The sequence below is a fragment of the Tinamus guttatus genome, unplaced genomic scaffold (assembly GCF_059628265.1).
Source record: "Tinamus guttatus ecotype Peru unplaced genomic scaffold, ASM5962826v1 Tinamus_guttatus_pri_ptg000732l, whole genome shotgun sequence".
In the NCBI taxonomy this organism is placed as follows: domain Eukaryota; kingdom Metazoa; phylum Chordata; class Aves; order Tinamiformes; family Tinamidae; genus Tinamus; species Tinamus guttatus.
The window spans coordinates 568-18,798 of record NW_028289266.1 but is presented as its reverse complement, the minus strand read 5'-3'; the positions used below and the strand labels follow the sequence as shown (position 1 = coordinate 18,798).

General features: G+C 65.8%; 3 protein-coding genes across 9 annotated transcripts in view; 1 reads left to right on the top strand and 2 right to left on the bottom strand.

Annotated features, from left to right (window-relative positions):
* Nucleotides 1–834, bottom strand: part of LOC104568298 (microtubule-associated protein tau) — a 40,004-nt gene extending 39,170 nt beyond the window's left edge. For all 7 annotated transcript variants that reach the window (XM_088537163.1, XM_088537165.1, XM_088537159.1 and 4 more), the window contains exon 1: nucleotides 748–834. The gene's annotated coding sequence lies outside the window, so the exon portion shown is untranslated. The remainder of the gene's footprint in view (nucleotides 1–747) is intronic.
* A 4,694-nt stretch (nucleotides 835–5,528) lies between these two features.
* Nucleotides 5,529–8,677, top strand: LOC104568299 (mitochondrial glutathione transporter SLC25A39-like). Its single transcript, XM_088537255.1, has 11 exons — nucleotides 5,529–5,644; nucleotides 6,823–6,925; nucleotides 7,057–7,116; nucleotides 7,227–7,336; nucleotides 7,429–7,496; nucleotides 7,583–7,707; nucleotides 7,784–7,957; nucleotides 8,026–8,135; nucleotides 8,221–8,302; nucleotides 8,390–8,470; nucleotides 8,555–8,677. The coding sequence occupies exons 2-11, from the start codon at nucleotides 6,835–6,837 to the stop codon at nucleotides 8,671–8,673; spliced, it is 1,020 nt and encodes a 339-aa protein (XP_088393381.1). The 5' UTR covers nucleotides 5,529–5,644; nucleotides 6,823–6,834; the 3' UTR covers nucleotides 8,674–8,677.
* Nucleotides 8,678–9,769: 1,092 nt separating this feature from the next.
* On the bottom strand, nucleotides 9,770–14,893 carry LOC104568300 (RUN domain-containing protein 3A). The gene is made up of 11 exons (XM_088537237.1): nucleotides 14,778–14,893; nucleotides 13,135–13,250; nucleotides 12,931–13,064; nucleotides 12,228–12,313; nucleotides 12,060–12,149; nucleotides 11,558–11,638; nucleotides 11,287–11,452; nucleotides 10,938–11,095; nucleotides 10,189–10,326; nucleotides 10,016–10,122; nucleotides 9,770–9,934 (listed from the first exon to the last, which is right to left on the bottom strand). Exons 1-11 carry the CDS (start codon nucleotides 14,882–14,884, stop codon nucleotides 9,792–9,794), a joined length of 1,326 nt encoding a protein of 441 aa, XP_088393363.1. The 5' UTR covers nucleotides 14,885–14,893; the 3' UTR covers nucleotides 9,770–9,791.
* Between the last annotated feature and the right edge of the window lie 3,338 nt (nucleotides 14,894–18,231).

Genomic DNA, 18,231 nt, shown 5'->3' with positions numbered 1-18,231 from the left:
CATAGCATTAACACTCGCCTTGGGCAAGTACACGGTTAGTATCAATTTTATATTAATTCCCCCTCGTACCTGGGCGCTGCAACAAAGCCAGGCAACTGCCCAGTGCCCCGACCTTAACAGCACTCAGCACCCCCAAATTTTAGCCCGGGCGTGGACAGCTCGGGGTTTCGACACGCCTTTTCCTCATGATTTCCCCCCTTTTCCCTTATTTGTTTTAAAGGGCTCCCGTTTTAAGCGCGGCCGGCGCCTGCCTCCCGGGAGGGCGGCTGCAGAAGATGGCACCGCGCAGCCCATCCCTCCTGCCGCAGCCGCCCTGCGCCCCACCTGCCGCCGGGAGCGGGGGCAAAACCGGCACGGGAGAAAAAAAAAAGCAAAAAAAAAAAAAAAGAACAAAAAGGAGACGAGGATAACCATTATTAATAACGATTAAATAAAGATGAAACGCAGCCCCACCCCCTCCGCCGCGCACCTGCAGCCGGGCGGCAGCGCTGCCGCAGGGGCCGCCCCCCGCGCTGCTGCAGCGGGCAGGCGGCAAGGGGCGGCCCCCGCCGGGACACCGGAGCCGGTACCGGGAACACGCCCCTCGCCTTTTTTTTTTTTTTTTGATTCCATTTTTTGGACCGTTTTCCCCACAACACACAGTCGGTTTTCGGCGTTTTCCACGCAGGCGGGGAGAAGCAAGCCGCGGCAGCGCCACACACACCCCCCGCCGCGAAGCCTCCCGCCCGGGGCCCCGGTGCCGCCTACCTGCCGCTGCAGGGGAGTCCGCACCGGAGCCGCGCGGCGAGTGACAGCGGCGGCGGCGGCGGCGCGGGCGGGGCGGGGCGGGGGCGGTGGCGGGGGCGGGGCGGGGGGCGCGCGCGAGTCCGGAACCTTCGCCGAGACGGTGGAGGGAGGGGGAGGGCAGCATTGCGCATGCGCGACTCCTTCTCCCCCCCCGCCCGCGCAGCCCCTCAAGCGCCGAGGGCGGCGCATGCGCGGTGGGGAGGGGGCGGGAGGGCGGGGCCGCCGTGGTCTTTTGTCTGCGGGAAGAGTCGTGTCCCCCCCCCCCCCCCCCCCCCGGCAGGGGGCGCCCGCGCGCGCTGCCCCCCCCCCCCCCCGCCCCCAACGGTCCCAACCGCCATTTTACCTCAGCGCCCGCCTGGCCGCGCGGCTTCCCCTGGCGCCTCCCCGAGGACAAATTCCCCCCATTCAACTTCGCTAAGGAGCGAAAAAGCCCCAAAGCGGCAGCCGCTCCCTCGACACGGAGCGTTTCCCCTCACCTTCCCGAGGCGCAGGCGCTCTGCTCAAGCTTCATGCCATGGTAAGGACTGTGCTAAGGGTGGAAGAGCATCCATCTCCTTGACAGGGTTGGCAGCTCTGGAGAGCATCCGTTTGGGGGTTACATCACCCTGTGCAGTACTAGCATCCCCCTTGAAGCCCTGGGAAGCATTGGGGTGGTTCATGCTCCTCCCTGCTCCCAGAAAAGCCCTCTTCACCTACACCATCTGCAAGGCCCAGCTCTGGAGGCTTATGGACACAGTGGAGATCTCTCAAGGGAATTACCACCTTGCATTACATGGCTACTATGCTCTGTAACTGGATTTGGTAGAGAAACTGCAGGAGGGATCCTTTGTCAGGCAGCCTCAGGTTTCTTTTTTTTTTCCCCCAGGAATCATTCATGCAGATCAAGGGCAAGTGCCTGACCCCAAAACAGGCTTCTGACAGAGGTTACGAAAGGAAAGATAGCACAAAAGGGAGAAAGGCAAATTAGACAACTGTTGGATAGAACAAAAATCTCAGGGTGTTCTATAACCCTATGGGGAACCAGAGCCCTTATGTCTTTGGACTACAGTATTAATAGCTGCTCAAGAGCTGTCAAAGGATGAACCCTGAATGAGATGGAGATCCTGATTTCTGAACATGCAACCATGAGGTGGCCTTACCAAGTCATTGGAAAGAGGGGGGACATTAGAATCTTTCTTTCCATTTTTAACTACCTTAACAGTGCCGTAAGTTGGCAGTGTGCTCTGAATTGGTTGGAGAAGTTTTCCCAAGGTGAATACATGTTCTGTGAAAAGAGATCGCTGCTTTGGGAACGGTGAAATAAACACTGCAGCACAACGAGGGGAGCCGTCCTTGTGAGGCGATACAGAACAAGCCGACTTTGAACTTGGAGTGCAAGCAGCTAGAGTCCAATTTTGGAACAGCAGCTCTTCCTACAGGCAGTACGGAGGTACCAGAAACGAGACCGGCCGTGCAGTCAGTCCCCCAGAGCCGAGTCCTCCAGGACGGCTGTTGTACAGCCAAGCACCTTCCTGCCCTGAAGCCTGATGTACAGGACTTGGAAATAAAGAGATGCTAAGAGCACCATGAGCAAAGACTCACTGCTTAACACTCTGTGTTCAGAGAAACAGAACCTCAGACATATTCTTGGTACACAAGGCTACTGCAAAGAAATAATCCAATCTACACCCAGTTTCTCCTCCTTGCTAATACCCTGCAGGGCCCAAGCGTGGGCTGAACATTGATGTGACAAAGGGATGGCAGTTGGGAGAAGGCTCTCTTGTCTGGAGCAAGGGTGCTCCGTGCAGCAGGATACTCACTGCATCCCAGGTAGGCGCAGGAGGCCTCGTTCTCCACGATCCTTGCTCCACGGAGGTGGACGCTGCGGATGCAGGAGGCTGCTGCTGCAGCACTGAGCTGTTACGGGAACTGCTGGAGCATCCTGAAGTGCTGCTGAGTGCTCTGAGCCCCGAGTGGGTTGAGCTCACAGCAAGCAACAGAGCTTCTCACCATGGCCAGCAGTGCAGGGGGGCACTAGAGACAGGCTTCTTACCTGTACGCACAGCAGGCCGGCAGCTAAAGCAGCCATTGATTACTGCATGGAGCCGTTCTGGCCACTTCTTCTTCATAGGGTGTTTTTGTAGGGAAAGGGGGAATTTCTTCCCTCCCTTTCCTCTGGGCCTGTACTGCCGCTAGCTGGAAACAAGACACTATGCTTGCTTTTAACCTCAGCATCACCTCCTGAAGGAAACCTTATGTTAGGCTTTTAGCTTCCATGTTTCTTCATCCATAAAGCAGGGATCATCTTCCTTGCAGCAGAGTTTTGCAGTTTGTTTCCAAACTGCCTCAAGGTTTCCTAGGCCAGGGCTATAACAGCTAAGACTTTTCTCCAGCCATGCCTGGAGTGGGAATTGATCTGCATCCATGTGACAATTTCTGGCTTACAGCAGCTTTAAGTCCAACATCCCTGAGGCCTCATCCATCTACAAACTGCTTCATTTCAGTCACTTAATTCAGATTAAGGGCGGCCTTTGCAAAACCATAATGACTGTAGCTGCAGTGAATACTCAGATTCTGCGCCATAACTGCATTACAATACCATTCGTTCTGCAAGCTAGCCATTAACATTCACCTAAAAAAAAAAGGAAATGGGTTAATCACTCTCAAAATGGTTTCTAGCAAAGAGACAGGGTTGATGTCTCTGAAATAATTCCAGATGCTTTTGCCTGCTGATAAACCACGAGATGGTCCCTTCCTAAGGAAGAGAACCGCAGACAGATACAAACCCCGGAGTTGCAGCCCAGGACACTGCCACACACATGCCACCAGACCAGGTTTCCTAGGGACTCGCCAGCCTTTGGAGCCTCACACTGGAGAGGAGGGCAGGGAGCTGGGAAAACACAAGTCGTCTTTCCAGCCTGCATGCCCTTGCCAGCTCCGAGCCAAACAGAGCCGCCTCTGGCGGCGACTTTCCCAGTGGCTCCGACTCCGCATGCAACTCCAGGCACGGGAAGGGATTAGAGCGCAGCTGGCTCCGTGCCCCACAAGCTGAAACCAAACACATATTTACAACGTGCATATTTTGCGGTCCTCTGCAGCCAAAGTGAGCTTACATTTCGTTTGCACCGACAGGCACCCGGAGCACAGGTCACCCCTCTGAACCCCGCGGAGGCCAGGGGATCTGTGGAGGTCTAAGTCGGGAAGACCTGCGGCGTTGCAGTGGTGCAGGCGGCCACAGCCGTGACTCAGCAGAAAGAGCCGCTGCCTCCCTCCTCTCCTCTAGGAACTGCAAGGAGCACAAGGAACACAAACTTCACACTTACCTCTGATCACTTTTGCAAGTGGAGAGACCTGCCAAGTTGTCATTAACCCCTTGGGGACCGGCTAATACCTTATGCTGTCCTGCAGGCTTCCCTGCCCTGAAAAACATGGGACCTTTTTCCTCTCAGCTAACTTGTGTGGAAGGCAGGCAGAGCCCAGCGCCTACAAACAGAAGACACAAGACCCCATATCCACACGGGTTTTATTGATAGATAATCACCATTTCATTTCCAGAGCACCTGCTATGAGAGGCAGTCCGGATCAGTAAAGCTTGTGTGTTTTTTGAAGGCTGAGTTATCTGTGACAGCTACAGAAAGCAGCGATTACGTGACCTGGTGTGAAATTATTCTGCAAACTGAGGCCATGAACTTAAAGCTGAGACTTGCTCGGAGTTGGTATCCTGGAGGGGCAGTGAGTGCTCGCTGGAGGTTGTTTCTTGTGCGGCGAGACGAGGAACATCTCTGGGATGGAATGAGCTCGTTGCGAACAGCCACTGTGCCCCAAGACAAACCCTGGGCTGTGGCTGCTCGCGCTGTAACGCGTTAGCCTGGGCAGCCCTCGCCAGGGGATGGCAGTGTTAGGAGGGACGAGCGCCTGCACAGCCTCTGCTCCCACGTTTAAGGCAGGGAAAGAGCTCAGCCTTGCTCTAAACTAAAACCGCACAAGAGGCTTTGCCGCGAGGCCGCCTCCTTCTGCGCTGCTTGTCACCCGTTGGGTGGCACAGCCCATCCCCTCCAGCGATCCTGGCAGCCCTCCCTTGCCAGGGCCTTCCAGGGCCACTTGCCAGCTCATGTGACAGCACTGGCAGGGCATACTGCACCCCCCGCGTTCTCCCTCTTCCGTCCCGCACATCAGGGAGGCTGCGGGAGAGCCTCACTTTCCAGAGTGAAGTCCTGCCAGGATCAAGACTGACTCTCGGGAACTCCAGTCTCTGCTCAGAAGGGCCTGGGAGTCCCTGCAGGGAGCCCTGGCACTGAAGGTACAGGCGGAACGAGCCCAGACAACTGCTTCACGCATAGATGATACAAACGGACAGGCAGGGCAAGCCCTGGGCTGTGAGCCGCACACCTGGAGCTGACGGAAGCCACGTGGAAACAGCCCTGGTTGCATCTGCCACCAAGTGCCACCACCGCAGCAGCTGTCCCTCGAGGCAGCAGCCTCTTCCCATCTCATCCCGCGCCGAGGGACACCCGAGGTCCCTCCCTGCTTCCCGGATAAACGGGCTGTGACCCCACACACGAGCAAGGCCAGAGGGACACACACGTGGAGAACCCCAAGCCCTGCCCCGCCCGGCGCTGCGTGGCCGCCACGTGCCCCCCGGAGCCGCCTGGCGGGGGGGGTCCCGCCGTGTCCCTATCCTCGTCCCTGTCCCCGTCCCCATCCCGCGGGGGCTGCGCTGCGCACGCGCTGCCGGCAGGGGGCGCGGCGGCGCGCGGCGCATGCGCGGCGGCGCCGCCCGGGCGGAAGCAGCGCGGGGCGCCCATGGGGCTCCTTAAAGGCACCGGCGCCGCGGCCGCGCTCGGCGGATGGGAAAGGCGTGCGGGGTTGGAATGAGCAGGTGGGGCGAGGCCCCGGGACACCCCCCCGGGACACTCCCTAGCCCGGCCTCCCCTGAGTTTACCCCGGCGGAAGGGGTCTGCTCCCCCGCTGGAGGCTGCGATCGCTGGGGGAGAGGCGGGCGGGGAGCCGCGAACCCCGGGGAAGGGGCGCAGCCCCCGGAGGGCCCCGAGCCCTGGGGGGCTGCAGAGCCTGGGAGCGGGGGTGCAAACCCGGGGCGGGGGGGCAAAGCCCCGGGGAAGGGGCGACCCCCGCGATGCGGAGCAGCCGCCGGGCTGGGGGACACGGCAGCGGGGACCGTCCCGCCCGCTGCGGGCAGCGGGGCCCAGCGGCGGCCGCGGGGCCGGGCGTCCCCGCGGGCTGCGGCGCCTCCGAAAGCGAAAAACGAGAAACGAAGTGGGTCGGGGGGAGGTCGCGGCGCGTCCCCTCGCGGCCGCCGCCTCCTCGGCCTCCCCGGCACGTGAGCGGGAGCAGCGGAGCCGGGGTTAAGGGCCACAGGCTCGGTTGTTTTTCCCGATTCTTCTTCTTTTTATTTTATTTTTTTTTCCTGGCAGCCGAGAGCGCTGAGCCCCCGGCCCCGCTGCTCCCGTGTCTCTGGGTTGAAGTTCCCCGGTGCTGAGTGGGTTCCCGCCGTGGGTCGCGTGGGACCCTGGCCCAACCTTGGGCGCTCAGCGTTAATGAAGCCGTTTAGGGGATTTATGGCAGCTCTGACCTTGCCGCGGTGCTGAGTCAGAGGAGAAGGCACTTGATTTTATTTCATTTGATTTATTTATTTATTTTAGCTTTGCTCCAGCCCGGTTTGGGCCATGTTGCAACATGCAGAGGGCTGTCTGCCCTGGTGGGGGGGCACACAAGGGATTTGGGCCGTGCAACCCCCTTCTGGGGGGCCCTGCAGCGCGTGGGCACAGCCGCTGCGTCCCAGCGTCGCGGCGCTCCTGCTCACGGCACTTTGCTCCTTCCCCTGCACCCCGGCGGGGGGACGTCATCCTGGCGGGTGGGGACACCCGCACGGCTCCGTGCAGCCCGGGATGCTATCGGGGGGGCCGCGCCTGCCCTGCACCGCCCCGATAACGCAGCCGCCGATGGGAGGGGATGGGGCGCCCGGGCCTGGGGGTGCTTGGGGTGGCGTGGGGGGCGTCTGGGGAGGGTGTCACCAGCGTCACCCCTGTGTCTCTGCAGGAGGGCACCGCGATGGCCGAGGAGGCGCCACCGAGCCCCCCCATCACCCCCCTGCAGCAGATGTTGGCCTCCGGCACCGGCGCGGTGCTCACCTCCCTCTTCGGTGAGTGCCACAGGGGCAGGGGGGCCTTTGCGGGGACCCTGTCCCCTCCCCGTGGGGACCCTGTCCCTTCCCTGCGTGTCCCCCCTCCGGCCCCACGGCAACGCACGGCTCAGGGGTGGCTCTCGCTGCAGTGACGCCCCTGGACGTGGTGAAGATCCGGCTGCAGGCGCAGAGGACACCCTTCTCCAAAGGTAGCACCTGGGGCTGCTCTGGGGGCTGGTGTCCCCCTCCAGGCCTGGTCCTTGCCGAGGAGCAGATGCTGGGGGTGTCCCCACCTCACGGTGCTCATGTCCCCACCCAGGGAAGTGCTTCCTCTACTGCAATGGCCTCATGGACCACTTGTACGTGTGCCAGAACGGCAACGGCTGCACCGCCTGGTACCGGGCACCCACCCGCTTCAGCGGCACCCTGGTACGGGCAGGAGGGGCAGCCAGGGGACAGCGGGGACAGGGAGCTGGGGCTCAGCGGCGCCCCCACTCCTGGCCGCCATGCTGTCCCCTCAGGATGCCTTCATCAAGATCACGCGTCACGAGGGCATCAGGTCTCTGTGGAGCGGGCTGCCCCCCACGTTGTGAGTCCCAGTGGGTGCAGGGGGTTGTCCACACACACCGCATGGGTGACACTGTGTTCACTGCCCCCTCTTCTCCTCCCCCGCAGGGTCATGGCTGTGCCAGCCACCGCGATTTACTTCACCGCCTATGACCAGCTCCGTGACTACCTGCAGACGCGCACGGGCAGCCGCAGCCACCACATCCCCTTGGTGGCTGGCGCGCTCGCCAGGAGTGAGTATCCGCTGTCCCCTTCCCGGCTCCGGGGGGCCTCGCGGGCGCCGAGCTCAGCGCTGTCCCCCCGCCACAGTGGGCGCCGTGACGGTGATCAGCCCCCTGGAGCTCATCCGCACCAAGATGCAGTCACGGCCGCTCAGCTACCGGGAGCTGCGCGTCTGCATCCGCTCGGCCGTGGCGCAGGACGGCTGGCTGTCCCTCTGGCGGGGCTGGGGGCCCACGGTGCTGCGTGACGTCCCCTTCTCAGGTACACAGAGCTGCACGGGGGGTCGGGCACGCCGAGCCGCCTCCCCACCGTGCTGCTGTCCCCTGCAGCTCTCTACTGGTTCAACTACGAGCTGGTGCGGGCATGGCTGTGCAGGCAGGCCCGCCTGGACGAGGCCACCTTCGCCATCAGCTTTGTCTCCGGGGCCGTCTCGGGGACGGTGAGTTGCTGGGGCCGGGGGTCAGTGGGCGCCACGAGGCCACGGTGAGGGGCCGTGGCCCAGCTCACGGCCCGTCGCCGCGCAGGTGGCGGCCGTGCTCACGCTGCCCTTCGACGTGGTGAAGACGCAGCGGCAGATCGAGCTGGGCGACGGCGAGGCGCTGCGAGGTGAGGGCGTTCGGGGGGTGACGAGGGGGTGGTAGCCCCCCGCCCTGTCCCAAGGCAGCCCCCTGTCCCACTCCTGTCTGCCTGCAGCCCCTGCCAACAAGTCGTCCTCCACCTGGCTCCTCCTGCAGCGAATCCGGGCAGAGTCCGGCACCCGGGGGCTCTTTGCAGGTAGGGTTGGGGCTTGGGTGAGGGGACACTGCGGCGGGGGGGGGGGACATAGGACACCAGCGACTCACAGCGACGTCCTTGCAGGCTTCCTGCCCCGTGTCATTAAGGTGGCGCCGGCGTGCGCCATCATGATCAGCACCTACGAGTTCGGCAAAAACTTCTTCCAGAAGCTGAACCAGGAGCGGCAGCGGAGCGGCTTGTGAGCCGAGACCCGGGCGGCCACGCGCGGCCACCCGCGCACCCTCCAAGTGCCTCCCGGCCGCTGCCACAGGACCCCCGGCCCGTGGGGGAGCGGGGGCTGCTCCCTGCGCCACTGGGCCAAGCCCGGGGAGGGGGGGATGCTCCACGGGCCCCCCTCCTCCTGCTCCGTTATGCACAGTGTCCCCACGGCGCCCCACCAGGCGCTGGGACCCCTCGCCACCCTCCTGGGGACAGTCCTGCCCGTGGGCCGGGCCTCGCTGCTGATCGGGGCGGGGGCGCGAAGCACACGGGCACTTGCCGTGTGGCCGGCCCTCCCCCATGGGGACATGTGCCAGCCGTGCCCCCCGCCCCGGGGGCACAAGGGGGGACTCTCCTCTCTATTTTCTTAAATAAAAGAAAAAAATATCCGTCACTGAGGGCAAGAGGTTCTTCCCTGCTGCCTGCGCTGGGCCGGGGAGCAGGGGTCCTTGTCCCAGTCCCCGGGTGACAGTCTGGCCCGCTTCCCCCCCAGGGCTGGGAGGGGACTGCAGGGTCCCCAGGGGCTCTTTTCCCCTGCAGAGGGGATAGAGGCTGGCTCGTACCACTGCATTTATTGATTCCTTTTGCTCCAACAAGGCAGACGGGGCTGAATTAAAAACCAAAAACACCCAAAACAACCCGAAACGCGACGGGGAAGGGGAAGGCGGCCGCAGGGTGGATGATACTGCAGGGAGGTGCAGCCCGGTCCCCTTCGGGAGGGTCTCTATGGCGCCCTGGCCTGGGGAGGGGACAGGGACAAGTCATGGACAGGGGGTTGGCAGTAGAGGGTGGGGGGAAGCCCTGATGGGCGCCACAGGGACCCCATGTCCCAGTGGGGGATGTTGGGTCCCCATAGAGCAAGACCTGGGGACAACTGGGGGGTTTTGCCCCACACCCTTCCGTGTTGCTCCTGGTGTCCCCCCGCCCCGCGCGGTGGCACAGTCCGTCACGCCATCCCCAACACGGCCGGGTGCAAGAGGCCCCGCGGGTCCCGCCACGGCATCCCGACGGCTCCGCGTCTCCGTGCGGGGCTCTGGCGGGTCCCTCGTGCTCCGCGGGGGGCTCGGGGAGCCGCGCTCAGTCCTGCCCGGCGCCGGGCGCCTCAGCTGGGGCTGCGGGCCGGGCTGCCGTCGTTGCTGTCGCTCACCAGGCACTCGTTGGACTTGAGGCTGGCCAGGGACTTGCAGCTGGGCAGGGAGGCCAGGGAGCCGCAGAGCCCCAGCATGGAGGGCGTGGGGTCCTTCCCTGCGGGCACCGAGCGGGCGCCGGCCTCAGTGGAGCCGCTGGCGGCGCCGGGGCATCCCCGGCCGCCCAGGGGGGTCTTACCCAAGGGCCCCCAGGGCTCCCCGGCGCGCTTGCCCTCGCCCAGGCGCTGCGAGTCGGAGCTGAGGCTGTTCTCGGCCGAGAGCTGGTCGGTGCTCACGAAGCTGTGCCTGCGGAGGGACGGCGTGAGCGCCGCGGCGCCCGCGGCACGGCGGGGCCCCGCCGCGCGGCCTCACCTGCGGTACAGCTTGCCGTCCGAGCCGCTCTCGTTGCCGTTGAGCGTCCCCAGCGAGGGCCACTGGTTCACCAGGGGTGTCACCATGTCCTTGGGGAGCTGGGCCAGCTGCGGGTTCTCGCAGGGGATGAGCCCCGTCCTGTGGGCGACGCGGGCGCTCAGCACCCGGCGGGCACCTGCTGCCGCCGTGTCCCCTGTGGCACTGGGGACCGGCCACCCACCACAACCCACAGGCCCGGAGCATCTAGGGACCTTCTGCCACCATGTCCTGCAGGTCACATGGGGCACCTCACACCTGTGATCTGCCACCACTGGGTCCTGAGAGTCATATAGGGCACCTGGACCATGAGAGACCTGTGGCCACCACGTCCTGCAGGTCATATAGGGCATGGAGCACCAGGGACCTGCTGCCACCACAGACCCATGGGCCACCGAGGGACCAACCACCTTCTGCATCCCACAGGGCCCCTGGATGCCAGGGACCTGCCGCTGCTGTGTCCCATGGGCCCTAGGGGACATGGGACACCATCTTGCCCACCCCTGGGGCACCTGTGAACCCGCTGCCTGACGCCCAAGACCTGCCACCACTGGGTCCTGCAGGTCACATAGGGCATATGGACCGTGAGGGGCCTGTGTCACCACCTCCTGCAGGGCACACAGGGCCCCTGGGGACCTGCCACGGTCACGGTGAGCAGCGGGTGCCTAGGGAGGGCAGGGGACAGGGCTGGGCCAGACGCCAGGCTCGCTCACAGCTGCTCCTGCAGCTCCAGGATGACGCCCTCCAGCTCCCTCTTCTCCAGCTGGTTCTGCACCGTCACCTCCTCCAGACGCATCTTCAGCCGCTTGTTCTCCGCCTCCAGGTCCTTGAGCTGCGACTCCCGCAGCCGCACGAGCTCCTCCAGGTACCCCTGCGCCAGCCCACGCTGAGCGGCCACCGCCGGGGCCACCCCGGCGTCCCCGCGAGCCACCCCCCAGCACAGGGCGCCGAGGACGCAGGGGAGCCGCGGCCGGGGCACGGAGTGCGCCCTGGGGCGGGATGCTCCACGCCGGAGCCCGGCGGCATCGGCGGGACATCGACCTCATCGCGGTCCCCCGGTACCTTCTGGGCGTAGACGATGCGGAACTTCTGCTCCATCTTGCGCCACTTGTTGTACCAGCTGTCCTCGTCGGTGACGAGCGGCAGGTAGGGGTGCTCGGGCGAGCTGTCCTCGCTCGTGCTGCTCTCCACGCTGCCCCGCTCCTCCTCCTCGCTCAGGTAGTCGTAGCTGGGGGACGGGGCTCAGCGGGTGCAGAGGCACCCAGGGGTGCCAGGGCGCCCACGGGGGCTGGCACGGCGGTTTCCGCGGTGCGCAGGAAGGACCACGCGTTACCTCTGCGTGAACTTCAGGTAGGGGGTGTAGTCGATGACCACGGGTGTCTTGCCGTCCATCACCTCGCCCTTGAGGCAGAAGCTGCACCGGCAGGGAGCGAGGGTGAGGAGAGGAGGTGGCACCCACGGGCGCCCGTGTGTCCCCAGCATCCCATGTGCCCCAGCATCCTACATGTCCCCAGCATCCCACATGTCCCCAGCATCCCACGTGTTGGGTGCTCCATGTGTCCCGGGCATCGTGTGTCCCTGTTGTCCCGCCTGTCCCAGGTATCCCATGTGTCCCAGGCACCCTGCGTGTCCCTGTCCCCCTGCATGTCCTGGGGATCCCACATGCTGGGTGCTCCATGTGCCCCAAGCATCCCATGTGTCCTGGACATCCTGTGTGACCCGATGCCCCACATGTCCTGGGCACCCTGCATGACCCAGTCACCCCGTGTGTCCTGGGCATCCCACATGTCCCGGTCCCCTTGGATGTCCTGTGCATCCCACATTTCCCCATGCACCTGAAGTCGATGGCGCTGAGCCCGATGAGCATGCCGGTGAGCACCGTGGACTCCTCCCGCAGCATGATGGCCCCGTCATCGTAAAACCTCCTGCGGGGAGCGGTGGGCGCCGTGAGGCCATGGGGACACGCGCGAGGACACGCGCGGGGACGTGGGACGGCCGCTCACCGGGTGGTCCGCGTGTCCCGCAGAGCTGTGGAGATGTACTCGGACATGCGCTTCTCCATCAGCGCCACCCGGATCCAGGCCCGGCCCTGCAAGAGAGGCCAGGAGAGAGCCCTGCAGCTGGGCACGGCCACCAGCCCCACCACCCTGATGGCCGGTCCCCAGAGTCGCTGGTGCTGCTGGGCATGTGGTCCCCCCACCCTGGGAGTTTTTGTCCCCCTTGTGCCCTCACAGAGATCCACAACTCCTGTATTGTAGCCTTCACACATGAGAAATCACTGCATCGGAGTAAGCTCATGGGCAGGACAGGGCCAGGGGCTGCATGAGGGGCAAGGGGTGGGACAAGGCGGGCACAGGGCTGGGCATGGGGACAGGGACCAGCATGAGGATGGAGACAGAGATGGGGATGGGGCAGGGACATGGTGGACATGCGGTTGGGGATGGGGAGAGACAAGAAGATGGGGACAGGGATGTCCCTGGGAATGAGGACGGGAATGGGGACAGGGAGGAGAATGAGGAAAGAGATCAAGGTGGAGATAGGGTGGAATAGGAGCAGAGATGAGATCAGGGAAGGATCTGGAGACAGGAATGGGAATGTGGAAGGCGATGGAGCCAAGACAGAGATGGCCATGGGAATGGAGCCAAGGCCAGGGCCTCAGATGGGGACAAGATGGATGGATGGGGCCAGGCCTGGGGCCACCCTGACCTTGGCCCTGGAGGTGCTGATGTTCTCCATGTTCTCGATGCTGCTGACGCAGTTGTTGGGCACCTTGCTGCAGGCCAGGCGGATGTAGTCCCAGAAGCCGCGCTGCCCATCTGAGCTGAACCAGCTGACGGGGCCTGGGGACACAGCGGGGACACGGTCATGGCAGGGTCAGCCCACCCCCACCACCCTGAGGACTGGCGCTACCTTTAAAGCGGTGGCTGAGGATCTGCTCAAGGATGGCAGCAAAGTTGACGAACTCCTCGGAGGAGTCGTCGATGGGGTCGGCCGTGTACTTCTCCAGCAGGGTCTTCACTGAAAACCTGCGGCAAGACGGATGCCATGGGATTCGGGCACACGGGCAGTGCAGAGGGCTCGGAGGGGACTCCGACTCCTGGGGTCCTTGGCTGCTCAGGCCAGGGAAGGCACCCAAATGCAAAGCGCTTGGAGCCAGGCCGGACATTTGAAGCCATAAGGAAAATCCATTTTGGCCATGGGCTGGGTCAGCACGGCCGTCACGGGGCTGGCGGCAGGACGCCTGGGCCCCTTTCCCAGCCGCCTTTGGGCAGGTCCCCGGGCAGGCGGCCGCACCGCGGGCCGGCCACGTGCTCCGGCCGCGCCGGCACCCCCGGCATCCGCCGGTGCCCGGGGACGGAAACGCTCCGTCCGGCAGCCGGAGCCTGGGGACGCAGCGGGGCCGGGCGGGCGGGCGGCCGAGCGTGGCCACCTCCCTGCGCCCGCGGGTCCCCGGGGAGCGCGGCCGGCCAGGCGGCCGCTTCGCGCCTGGCCAGGAAGAGCGAACAAAGGGCGGGCGGCTTCCTCCGGCCCCGCGCGGCCGTTTCCCTTTCCGCCCGGGATGAGGACCACGGGGCCGGGCTGCCGCATGGCCCCGGCCGTCGCCTCCTGCCTCAGTTTCCCCTCCATGGAGCTCAGCCCTCAGGCGATGCCGCCACCTCCAGAGGAAGGGCTAAGAGCACGCGGCTCCACGGAGGGGACGCAGGGACCCCCTGTGCCATGGTCACTCGGGGGGTGCCGACTGCCTGTGTTGGCACCCGAGGTGACAGCTGGGCTGGAGCATCACCCTCGTGGCGGGGCTGGGGACATCCCAGCGCCCCGCAAGGAGCATCCCCCGGCGCCGTGTCACCGCCACCCCCAGGGCAGCGTTTCGGACCCGGCCCGGATGAGGCACCGCCAGGATGCGCTGGAGGCGGGAGGGGAGGGAAGCAGCCCCCCCCCGTCCCGGTCCAGCCGGGCGTTGCCATGGCAACCCGCATCCCTGCATCCCGCTCGCCATCATCCCGCAGCCCCGCTCGCCCCCGGCCCGCGGCCGCCCTGACGTCACTTCCTGGGCCCCGCGCCTGGCGCCGGCCCCCCCCGGCGCAGCCCCCTGGCCCGCGGGGGGGTCCCCCACGACACCGGCCCCCCCCGGCCCCACCATCACCCCCCCCCCGCCGAGCCCCGGCTCCCCCCCCCCGCTGCGGCCTCCATGTTGTTGTCACGGGTGAATCTCCGCGCCCCCCCCCGCCCCGCCCCGGGGCTCGGGCCCGGCGCCCCCCACCCCCCGGTGCAGCGGCACCGGGAGCAGCCGCCGCCCGTTCTCGCCCGCGGCCCCGGCGCTGCCGCCTCCCCCCCCCCCCGCCCCGCATCTCCAGCCCTTTCTCCAGCGGCGGCAGCGCCCCCCCCCGCCCCCGCCGACCCCCCTTTCCCTGGGTAAAATCAACAAAAAACCCCAAAAATCCCCCCCAGACGGGGCTGGAGCGGGTGGGATGGGGCCCCCTCCGCCGCCCCCGGCTCCCCGCGTCCGCCCGGATCCCGCATCCCGGCTGCCCCGCTCCCGCCGCCCCCCCCACCTGCAGACGGTGATGAGGTTCTTCCTCTCCACGGCGATGTTCCTGGACGAGGCTTTCTTGGAGGAGAGCCCCAGCGCCATGGCCGCCTGGACGCAGCTCGCTGCCATGCAGCGCGGGGCGAGGCGGCCCCGGCGGCCAGACCCCCCCGCCGCCCGCACGGCCCCCGGCCCCCGGCGGCCCCCGGCCGCGCGCAGCCCCCCGAGCGAGGCCCGGCCTCCGCAGGGACGCGCGGCCGCCGGAGGGACGCACGGGAGCCGGAGGGACGCACGGCTTCCGCGGGGATGTGCGGCCCCTGGAAGGATGCTGAGGATCCAGAGGGAGGCACGGCCTCCGGAGCAGTGCGCGGCCTCCACAGGGATGCCCGGCCTCCACAGGGATGCCCGGACTTGGCAGGGATGCCCGGCCTCCAGAAGGATGCTCAGTCTCCCTAGGGATGCTCCAGCCGGGCAGGGGGATATCCCCCGCCTCTGCCACCCCCAGCACCCCCCGGCGGCCCCGCGGGGATGGAGGGAAGGGGCAGGACGCGGGGAGCAGAGCAAGGGGCAGGCGCAACGCCCGGCTGGGGGGGGGGCTCCGGCAGGGCCCAGCCCCTCGCCGTGACGCGTTGGGGACAGCCAGGACCCCGCGTGGCCGCTCCGTGTCTCTGTCTCCCATCCCTGCGTCTGCTGCGGCGCCGTAGGATGTCACCGTCACCCCCCCGCCCCGGGGCTCAAGGACCTTGGGGCAAACCCCACAACTCGGAGCCACCATGACCCCGCGGACGGGCCATGCCGCTGCCCTCCTTCCACCCTGCCACCGTGCCTCAGTTTCCCCGTTGGAATAATGGGAAAAACAGAGGGGAGGGCGAATTTGTGCGGCCCGACACCCCCTCCCCAAAGCGCCCAGTGGCTCATGGGCACGGCAGAGGCGCGAGGGAGGTGACAGAGGCCCGAGGGAGGTGGCAGAGGCATGAGGGAGGTGACAGGGGTGCAGGGCGCCCGGTCCTGCCCTGCGGGGGGAGGGACGGAGGGCCCGGGCTGGGGGCGCGCGGAGGCCGCGCAGGGAGGGGCGGCCTTGGCAGCACCCAGATAAGGGCGGGCGGTGCCGCCCGGCTAATCGCAGCGCCCAACGCGGGGCCACCGCGGCCCCCGCGCGTCCCGCCGAGCGTCTTGGGTGGGTGCGAACGCGCGCACCCATGGGTGCCTGCACCCGCCGGCGGCTGCAGGCATGCGCGTGCGCATACAGGCATGCACATCCCTGCATGGATACACACACACATGCACGTGCACCCGCATGCATGCACACACAGCCCTGCATGCATGCGCACACGTGCATGCACACGCACCCCTGTGTGCGTACACACATGCACACACGTTCATGCGCATGCACCTCTGCATGGATACACACATATGCGTGCACATGCACACTTATGTGCTCACATGCATGCACACATGTGCCCCTCAGCTTGCAGCAACTGAACTGTGCCCCCTCTTAGGTCCCAGGGCTGTATCCGTCAGTCCCGCTCGCTGCAGGACTCGGGGCTGTTTGTGCTACTTTGCAGCAGGAATTGGGGCCCATGGTTGCAGCACGAGGGGAGGATCCGGCACATTGGGCCTGACGCCCCCAGCGGGCTGAGCTGAAGCCCCACGGGTCTCACCCCGGCACCCAAGGGACCCCTCGAAACAGGGCAGGGAAGGCAGCTCTCCTGCACCTTCCACTGCACCCGCACCCGGCTGGGATTGCCCTGGAAACGTCCACGGACGGAGACGCTCCAGGAGTCGCAGCCTCCCTGCAGACAGAGAGATGGATGGACATGTCCTCTCCATGCCACCCATGGGCCCTGCCACCGCCTCCGCTTTGCGCCAGTGGGGAAAACCTCCCTGGGAACGTTGTGATGCTTTTTTTTAAGTAAAAAAAAAAAAAAAAAATCAAATCCCAGTAAACAAGCTCCGGAAAGGGGATTCCCGGGGCTTCCCCGAAGGGAAACCCCAGGGCAGGGGCGATAGGGCAGCGGGACGGGGGCGCGGGGTGCGGGGGGAGCGGGGTGACCAGCCGGGAATCCCGGGGCGCCTGCGGCGGCCGGGCGGGCGGCCAGGGCCGTCCCCGACACCGCAAGATGTTGCGCCCCGATAACCTTGTTTACGGGGCCGGGGGGGGGCGAGGGCGGGCGAGCGGCCGCGGGCTGGTGGCCCCGCCAGATTAGGGGCCCAGCGTGACTCGGCATTCGGGAGCCGGGCGCGGGCGCGTCGGTCCTGCGAGCGCCCAGGGCAGCGGAGGCGCCGGAGCCACCGCGCGCGGTAGGTGCGAGGGCGGGCGCGCGGGCACGGTGGGCATCGCGGCGGGCGCTACGGGTGCCGTGCTGCGCCGATGGGCACGGGCTCCATGCGGAACCCAGTGGCATGGGGTGCAGCACCCCCAGCGTGGGGTGGGCGGTATGGACACCGTGCTGGGCATGCTGGATATAGCGGGTGGGAGTCCCCTGCTGAGTGATACCAAATGCGGGAGGTACGGATCCATTCTGAGGCCATGCAATGTATAGCATGGGAGCTGGGGACTCCACACTGAGCTTCTAGGATGCAAGATGTGGAAGCTATGGAGTCCATACTGAGCCCATAAGATGCAAGATGTGGGAGCTGTGGGCTCCATATACTAAGCCCGTAGGATGCAAGGTGTGGGGGCTATGGGCTCCATACTAAACCATCGGATGCAAAGTGTGGGGTGCAGGTGGGTTGCCTGGTGCGGGAGCTACGTGCCCTGTGCTGAGGTAGTGGGAGCTCTGGGCTCCGTGTGGATGATGCTGCCTGCGATGATGCTGGTGCTGCCTTGGACCTGGGGCCACCTGGAGCCCCCAGCCTCATCCCCCAGGGGCAGGAACTAGCGGAGATGGTGCTGGGGCTGCCGGGGCTGGAGCCGGGGCTGGCAGAGATGGTGACAGGGCTAGCAGAGAGGTAACTGAGGCTGACAGAGGCGCTGGGACAAGCAAAGCAGGGTCGAGGCAAGCAGAGCTGAGCCCGGGGCTAGTGGAGCTGGTTCGGTGCTAGCAGAGCCAGGTCTGGGCAAGCAGAGCCAGGTCAGAACTAGCAGAGCCAGGCTGGGGCTAGAGGAGATGGGTCGAGGCTGGAGGAGCTGGGTCTCGGCTAGCGGAGCGGGTTTGGAGCTAGTGGAGACGGGTCTGGGCTAGTGGAGCCAGGTAGGGGCCAGCGGAGCCAGGTTGGAGCTAGTAGAGCCAGGTCGGGGCTAGCAGAGGCCAGTCGGAGCTAGCGGCTCCGGGTCGGGGCTAGTGGAGCCGGGTTGGGGCTAGTGGAGCCAGGTCGGGGCTAGCAGAGCCCAGTCGGGGCTGGCGGAGCCGGGTCGGGGCTAGTGGAGCTGGGTTGGGGCTAGCAGAGCCGGGTCGGGGCTAGCGGAGCCCGGTCGGAGCTAGCGGAGCCGGGTTGGGGCTAGCAGAGCCGGGTCGGGGCTAGCAGAGCCGGGTCGG